We start from the raw sequence: 8,086 nt of genomic DNA, 5'->3' as shown, positions 1-8,086 counted from the left end.
AGACAATTCTTCTGCAGTCAACCATGCTTTATTCACCAAACATTCTCAGTTGTAAAGTTTTTCCAGGAACTCTGTAGAAGCTATATTTGGAACTTTGGATTATTTCTCCTGGAAAAAGGATTGATCTGTCACTACGTGCTCACTGACTACACTAGACACACACAGAGACATTAAGAACATTTGCAGCAATATTGTGCACACAGTATTTCAAGGTACTTGGCAGATAACTTTCAGCAGATCGTGTGTGGATTTAGGCTGTCTCAGTTGCTTTTGTCTCTTCAGGTAATCCCAGACTGATTCAATGAAGCCCAGAACTGTACATTTTTCAAATGACAGAGTATTAGCTCTTATCAGTAATTTGTGCTAGAAATAGACTTCAATTTGTTGCACAGCATATAGGAGTATTGTCATAGATGTTTTACTTTGCCATCAGTCATGAACAGGAAACAAACAAAATCACAACAAAGAAAAACACCAAGGCAGAACATGAAAGTGGAATTTAATTTTTATTCAACAATATTGTGCTCCTGACAGTTACTGTCAGTATGTTTAACATATGAGGCTGCAACAATAACTGGGTAGCCATTTGAAATGTATGTGCCTCGAACAGGTATTACTATTTTGTTGAATGCTGAACTTCCTTCTGAATAACAATTGCAAAAAACATGCACATGAAAATGTGAAAATGATACAGGCCTGAAAAAAAGGGATGTTCACATATGAGAGCAGACCTTTCTGACTTATCATATTAAGTGTAATAAAGCAATGTCATCAGATAATGCATCTGATCTCATCTCCATTCCTTGTAGTACAACTCTTTCTAAGTTGCAATACATGAATGAACAAATAAAGTGTTTTAAATATAAATAAATGTAAATCTGTAGAAACAGTTTATTTCAGACAAATGCTATAACGATGTCAGTAGAAAAGGAACATGTGTAAGATCCCTTACATTCACTATACAATATCCATTGTAAAGCAATCGCCAGACAGGACATTGTCAAACTCCTGACGAAACTCTGGGTATGAGCTGTAGGTGCATGGTAACTCAAGAACTGCTCCACATGTGTGTGCTACAGGCCTGCGACTTAAACCACACAATCTATTAAAAGTTACTTCAATTGTGCCTGTGCACAGCACAGTGGACCCTGTGCAGAAGCGTAAGAAGATCTCCAGTTTTCTTTGGTCAATGCTTCTCACATACCGTAGCAGGTGGTTAAGAGCTGTCTGCTCTTGTGGATTTGGGATTTCAGTTGATGGCTTTATCATCTGTGCCACTTTCTTGTTAGTTGGCCGCTTAGATTCGTAAAGCTCCATTATGTTTTCTCTGGTTATGAGTGTTGGCACAGCATTGTGAATACTGGAGTGGAAACAGTCAATTATGAACTTCGGCTCTTGAAGAAGAGCTTTGTGTGCCATTGTTAAAATGGCAGCCCGTACGTTGTCTTTAGAGGGCAGGCAGTGTGAGCCCATTCTTGAGAAGATGTCGAGTAAGTCCTCCTCAACAGTTTCATCAATGTTGCCCTGTAGTGCTTTTTCAAGTGATGCACGCTCATTCCCTGACAGAAATCTGGCAAATGACATCATCAAGAGTTCTTCATCCACTGAACTAAGTCCTTGACAACAGGCAAGAACAAAAGCTGGTGACAGTCTGATTGGTATGATTTTGTGGTCCAGGTATCCTTTCAACCACACTCTTCCAAGAGCTTGCCATGCCTTCTCAGAATAATCTGGTCGTAGTCTGGGTACTCGTTCATCTTCCCCCTCACACTGTTCCAAGAAATGTTCCCAGAACGCGGAGTATACCTCTCTTGACACACCATCACTGTCCACAGCTTTCTCATTTGTAAACTCCATTTTAAGATTAGCATTCAGTACTTTTGGGTCCATGAAGATATTAAGGACATCATCAACAATGTTTACTCGTCTTAATTTCACAAGGAGGAGTTCTTTTTCAAATGGGTCTGGTGATGCTGGAAGACTGCTTGATGGTCCGTCATTCAGTGTAGAGTGCTGCAAGATTTTTTAAAAAGGAAATTAGGTGTGATTATTAATAGATTATTCAACTGGTGAACAGAAAATTAATCAACAACTTTGACAATCAATATATCAATTAGCATGCAAAAATGAATTATGCTGTGGTTCTAGATTTGCTGCTTTTATATTTATCTTTTGGTTTTGGAATGTTTAGATGAAAAAGTAATGAATAGTGAAAACTCTTGAAATTAATCAATGATGGCAGTAATATTTTTTGCAGCACTGTTAGAAAATAACTTAGTTCTACACTATACCTGCATACTGTTGAAGTCATGTGGATTCCAGGGAAGGGTGGAGTCTTGATTATCATCATCATCATCATCACAAACAGGTCCAAAGTCAACTTCAAAGTCCTCAAGAGATGCTTGGATGGCAAGGGCAAGAGGGTAATCCGACTTGTCACTTAACAACTGGTCTGCATCTTGATTTGACACAGGCATTAAACCGTCGTCTTCAGATCCATGCCTGCTTGTTGACTGCCGAGTATGATTGCCAACATCATCGGAAGATGGTGGATACAGGACCTCTGAGTCACTCATCTCAGAAGTTGCTGGTCCTGATTGGCTGATTGGTTCTCCTCTCTGTTTATAATTAAATAAAAAAAAACATACTTATTACCTTATCTGATCAAAGCCGTCATGTGTACTATCACATTCATGTGATTAAAACACCTTGCACCTGAGCAGATTTTTTGGTATATGCATATTGAGTTAATGTGGCATTGAACTCAAAACCTTTTGCCCACTTCCATCATCTTAGCTGCAGTTTAAATTTGAGATGGATTTGTTATTTGCAACAAAATCAAGGTCTCTTAAACCCCATCTCTGTGTCCTCATAGACTTCACGAGTTGAGAATTTTATCTTTGACATTACTTTTTTTGTTATAACTTTGTATTGATTGATTGATCAATTTTTGTTTCAAAGCATTGTTTGAACATTTTGGCACAAATTAATCTTCATACAACACAAGTTCCATACTGTATATCACAGACTGGGTCCATAAAAATGCAATAATGGGGCTTACTTTTTCATGGTTTTCCTGCATTGAGCCACTGGGTGCTGGATCTAAATCACTGGAGCTCTCTGTATGATCCACTCGATGATCAGTTCCAGTCCTCCAGTGATGACCTCTCCTGGTTTTGTTCCTCAAGGATCGTCTCTGCATTGTCCTAGTCTATAAAGATAGGCAAATTATAAGCTTATACAGCCATGATTGTTCAACTGTTCAAAACAAGTCTTTCTAAACTTATTGTGTTTGAACATGCACATAAGTGGAGAGAGAAGTGGAGCAAATATGTCTAGAAAACTGTATTTGCATCTCTTGACCCCCCCTTTTTTGCAGGCTTCATGTTCTTAATAGATTTGACATTGAGTTAAGACAATAGATTTATCCTCAAAAATCAGTGAGGCCGGCAGTGAATGTACAGTCATATTGAATAAGACCACAGGTAAGAAAGCTAAGGTGGACCTTATTAAACGTACTAATCTTTGGGAAAAAAATGTGTCAAATGCATACCTTTTTACAGTCTATATCTACTCATTGCATATGAGACAGGTGCGATATACAATGATAATCACACCAACCATAAAGGAAGTGATTCATTCTAGCTGTTCAATTTCATGAGGAGAAAGACAGAAAAACAACATGGCTGTAAGACTAAGATTATTTTGGCCAGATCCAGAAAGAATGAATTGCGCCTGCTATTTAATCACATCAAATGTCAATTTTAACCTTAAATTCATTAACTATTTATCACATGTGCATCGTGAACCTTGAGTACTTTCCATATCGTATAATCCATGTAACAGCACTTACATATGGATTTCACAAGAAACATCAGGCTATACTTATATTCCGTTTGTTGCCAACAGCCGGCTGCAGCATCACAGGGCAGCTCTAACTTTACGTGCATCGCTACACTAAGAGGCTGATGTGTGTGTGTGTTCGCACGGTGCTGAGGTTGCTTTATTAACATGCAGAGGCGATTCTAGAGTCTGTTGGGGCCCCAAGCAAAGTTTTCAGTGGGGCCCTTCTGACTAAACAATAACAATAATAATCTTCTAAATAATCTGACGCCAACGAAAGATGTATGAAACCAACGTTTTTTATATTCAAAATGTGCATATATAAATGTCAAGAACAATAAAAACAATATAATAACTAACTAAATAACAAGGTGCTTGTCTGCACATTTGGCATCAAATATAAAATTAACATTCATAAAACAGCCCTCGGGCCGAGTCTCGGGGGCCCCCTGGCAACTCGGGGCCCCAAGCAGTTGCCTGCCTTGCCTGTTCACAAACAGCGCCTCTGTTAACATGATCGGCCAGGATTTGATGATAATTAATGTTCTGTGTTCATAGGGGTCAGCTGTTACACACTGTTTAGGGGTTTATACAGATCTTATGGATCAATTCTTCTATTTTTTATTTTAAAATCTGAAATACATGTCAGCCTTTATATCACTATAAATTCAGTATCGACAGTGTATTGATAACAGAAATGTGGCAGAAGATAAATTACCTTCATTAGCCTCTCATCTGTGGGCTCGAAGTCCGATGATGCATCAGAGAGAAGTATTACGTCTTTAGCCTTGGAGGTTGTGTAGATGCGCAGCATTCGTAGCTTAGTCTGCTCGTACAGCTGACTCACTGTGACTTCAGGGGATACTGCATTGTGACTGTAATCACGAATATCAAACTCGAAGTCTTCCACTGGTCCTTTGGATGAATATCCATTTGTGAAAAACAAGCCCTTGCCCGTCTCCAGCAGTTCACCCACAGTTACTGATTTCTGGACAGACAGGTGCCGTGTTCCTCCTCCATTTTTGGTTTTGATCTGGTGATAAGTGCCGTTATCAAAATGGAGCCACCCCATTTCAACCCTCCGTGTGGCTTTGGCTGCATGTTTATTGCCAACAGTACCGGAGCCTTCTGTGTCTCTTTTGGCAAGAAGTTTCCGTGTTTCCCCGAGCCTGTCTCTTACTCTCTGCATGAGAGCGGACTTCACTGTCTCCACTTCTCCGGACTTTTCGTTTGTCACAGTTCTTTGACGACAAAATGCTCTGAGTGCAAGTCGGTCCCCATATCGTACAATATACTTTCCTAACTCCTCATCTGTCATAACACCTATGACGTTGATGTCGATCTGTAATAAGCAAGGCAAACGACAAAAACGTTTGAACAATTACGTTAACAGCAGCAAATTAAGCTATACATGAATTGCTTAGGTACTTTATGTGACTAAAGTTAACATTTATCTTTACCTTTTCATCTTTTAGTTGGTTGATGACACTATCAGGTATATTTCGCGTTTTCAGGAAAGAGAATAAATCCACTTCTGCTGCCATTCTTTGAGGTTAATGATCTTAATGGGCCTGGAGGCTTACACACAGGGCGCGAGAGTTCACAACTGAGGTTTCTCGCGAGCACGAGAAAGTATCTGGTGAGCACGAGAAAGTATCTGGTGAGCACGAGAAAAGTATCTGGTGAGCACGAGAAAGTATCTGGTGAGCACGAGAAAAGTATCTCGCGAGCACGAGAAAGTATTTTGTGCGCACGAGAAACGTTTTTTTTTTTTTTTTTTTCCATGTCCCTTTAGGGGCTCCGTAAAATACAAACATGCATGAAAAAAAGAAAAAATGCATCAGCAACATAATACAATACATGGGTTGAAAAAAAACCTACCTAAAAAAGAAATACAAAGATGCATGAAAAAAAGAAAAAGAAAAAAAAAGAAATACCAACATGCATGAAAAAAAAGAAAAAGATGCAAAAGAAAAAAAATGTTAAAAAAAGAAATACCTACATGCATGAAAAAAAGAAAAAGATGCAAAAGAAAAAAGGTAAAAAAAGAAACAAAAATGCACAAAAAAAAGAAAGCAAAAGAAAAAAATGTTAAAAAAGAAATACAAACATGCATGAAAAAAAAAGAATGCATCAGCAACATAATACAATACATGGGTTAAAAAAAACCTACCTAAAAAATGTTACTCCTCTGTTTCTCTGCTCCTGCTCAGCTGCTCTGCTCCTCTGCTCTGCTCCTCCTCTGTTTCTCTGCTGAAAAATGCATAATACAATACATATGTTAAAAAACCTACTGAAAAATACATACAAAAAAATGATTTAACATGTTTATTGTATTAAGTATTTCTTATGCATCTTTTTTCAGCAGAGAAGCAGAGCAAAGGAGCAGCAGAGCAGAGGAGAATAGCAGAGGAGAAGCAGAGCAGGAGCAGAGAAGCAGAGCAGAATCATCTTTGAATGTAGGTTTTTTTCTTACCAATGTACTGTATTGAGTACAGAAAAAGAAAAAGATGCAAAAGAAAAAAAATGTTAAAAAAAGAAATACCAACATGCATGAAAAAAAGTAAAAAAAGATGCAAAAGAAAAAAGGTAAAAAAAGAAACAAAAATGCACAAAAAAAAGAAAGCAAAAGAAAAAAATGTTAAAAAAGAAATACAAACATGCATGAAAAAAAAAGAATGCATCAGCAACATAATACAATACATGGGTTAAAAAAAACCTACCTAAAAAATGTTACTCCTCTGTTTCTCTGCTCCTGCTCAGCTGCTCTGCTCCTCTGCCTGTCCTCTGCTCTGCTCGTCCTCTGTATCTCTGCTGAAAAATGCATAATACAATACATATGTTAAAAAACCTACTGAAAAATACATACAAAAAAATGATTTAACTTGTTTATTGTATTAAGTATTTCTTGTGCATCTTTTTTCAGCAGAGAAGTAGAGCAAAGGAGCAGCAGAGCAGAGGAGAATAGCAGAGTAGAAGCAGAGCAGGAGCAGAGAAGCAGAGCAGAATCATCTTTGAATGTAGGTTTTTTTCTTACCAATGTACTGTATTGTGTTTTTTTTCATCCTTTTTTCTATAGAGGAGTAAAAGAAAAGAATGCAAAAGAAAAGAAATACAAACATGCATGAAAAAAAGAAAAAATGCATCAGCAACATAATACAATACATGGGTTGAAAAAAAACCTACCTAAAAAAGAAATACAAAGATGCATGAAAAAAAGAAAAAGAAAAAAAAAGAAATACCAACATGCATGAAAAAAAAGAAAAAGATGCAAAAGAAAAAAAAATGTTAAAAAAAGAAATACCAACATGCATGAAAAAAAGAAAAAGATGCAAAAGAAAAAAGGTAAAAAAAGAAACAAAAATGCACAAAAAAAAGAAAGCAAAAGAAAAAAATGTTAAAAATGAAATACAAACATGCATGAAAAAAAAAGAATGCATCAGCAACATAATACAATACATGGGTTAAAAAAAACCTACCTAAAAAATGTTACTCCTCTGTTTCTCTGCTCCTGCTCAGCTGCTCTGCTCCTCTGCCTGTCCTCTGCTCTGCTCGTCCTCTGTTTCTCTGCTGAAAAATGCATAATACAATACATATGTTAAAAAACCTACTGAAAAATACATACAAAAAAATGATTTAACTTGTTTATTGTATTAAGTATTTCTTATGCATCTTTTTTCAGCAGAGAAGCAGAGCAAAGGAGCAGCAGAGCAGAGGAGAATAGCAGAGGAGAAGCAGAGCAGGAGCAGAGAAGCAGAGCAGAATCATCTTTGAATGTAGGTTTTTTTCTTACCAATGTACTGTATTGTGTTTTTTTTTTCATCCTTTTTTCTGCAGAGGAGTAAAAGAAAAGAATGCAAAAGAAAAGAAATACAAACATGCATGAAAAAAAGAAAAAATGCATCAGCAACATAATACAATACATGGGTTGAAAAAAAACCTACCTAAAAAAGAAATACAAAGATGCATGAAAAAAAGAAAAAAAAAAGAAATACCAACATGCATGAAAAAAAAGAAAAAGATGCAAAAGAAAAAAAATGTTAAAAAAAAGAAATACCAACATGCATGAAAAAAAGAAAAAGATGCAAAAGAAAAAAGGTAAAAAAAGAAACAAAAATGCACAAAAAAAAGAAAGCAAAAGAAAAAAAAAAGAAATACAAACATGCATGAAAAAAAAGAATGCATCAGCAACATAATACAATACATGGGTTAAAAAAAACCTACCTAAAAAATGTTACTCCTC

The 8,086-nt window shown here is 36.6% G+C and overlaps 1 protein-coding gene across 1 annotated transcript; it reads right to left on the bottom strand.

The window, feature by feature from the left end:
• Positions 1-212: 212 nt before the first annotated feature.
• Positions 213-5,604, bottom strand: LOC311014164 (uncharacterized protein). Its single transcript, XM_084010581.1, has 5 exons — positions 5,304-5,604; positions 4,562-5,185; positions 3,062-3,211; positions 2,292-2,618; positions 213-2,013 (listed from the first exon to the last, which is right to left on the bottom strand). Exons 1-5 carry the CDS (start codon positions 5,385-5,387, stop codon positions 958-960), a joined length of 2,241 nt encoding a protein of 746 aa, XP_083866707.1. The 5' UTR covers positions 5,388-5,604; the 3' UTR covers positions 213-957.
• Positions 5,605-8,086: the final 2,482 nt, after the last annotated feature.

Source organism: Eutrigla gurnardus, assembly GCF_963514095.1.
Source record: "Eutrigla gurnardus genome assembly, chromosome: 5".
NCBI lineage: Eukaryota > Metazoa > Chordata > Actinopteri > Perciformes > Triglidae > Eutrigla > Eutrigla gurnardus.
The sequence above is the reverse complement of the archived record's forward strand: the minus strand, read 5'-3'. Positions and strand labels throughout refer to the sequence as shown.

Excerpts from the sequence above, each read along its gene's own strand:
- LOC311014164 (XM_084010581.1), bottom strand. The coding sequence starts at position 5,387 with ATGGCAGCAGAAGTGGATTTATTCTCTTTCCTGAAAACGCGAAATATA. Across the intron at positions 5,186-5,303 it reads ACCAACTAAAAGATGAAAAG|ATCGACATCAACGTCATAGG; the intron begins GTAAAGATAAAT and ends TGCTTATTACAG. Across the intron at positions 2,619-3,061 it reads TGCAGGAAAACCATGAAAAA|AGAGGAGAACCAATCAGCCA; the intron begins GTAAGCCCCATT and ends AATTATAAACAG.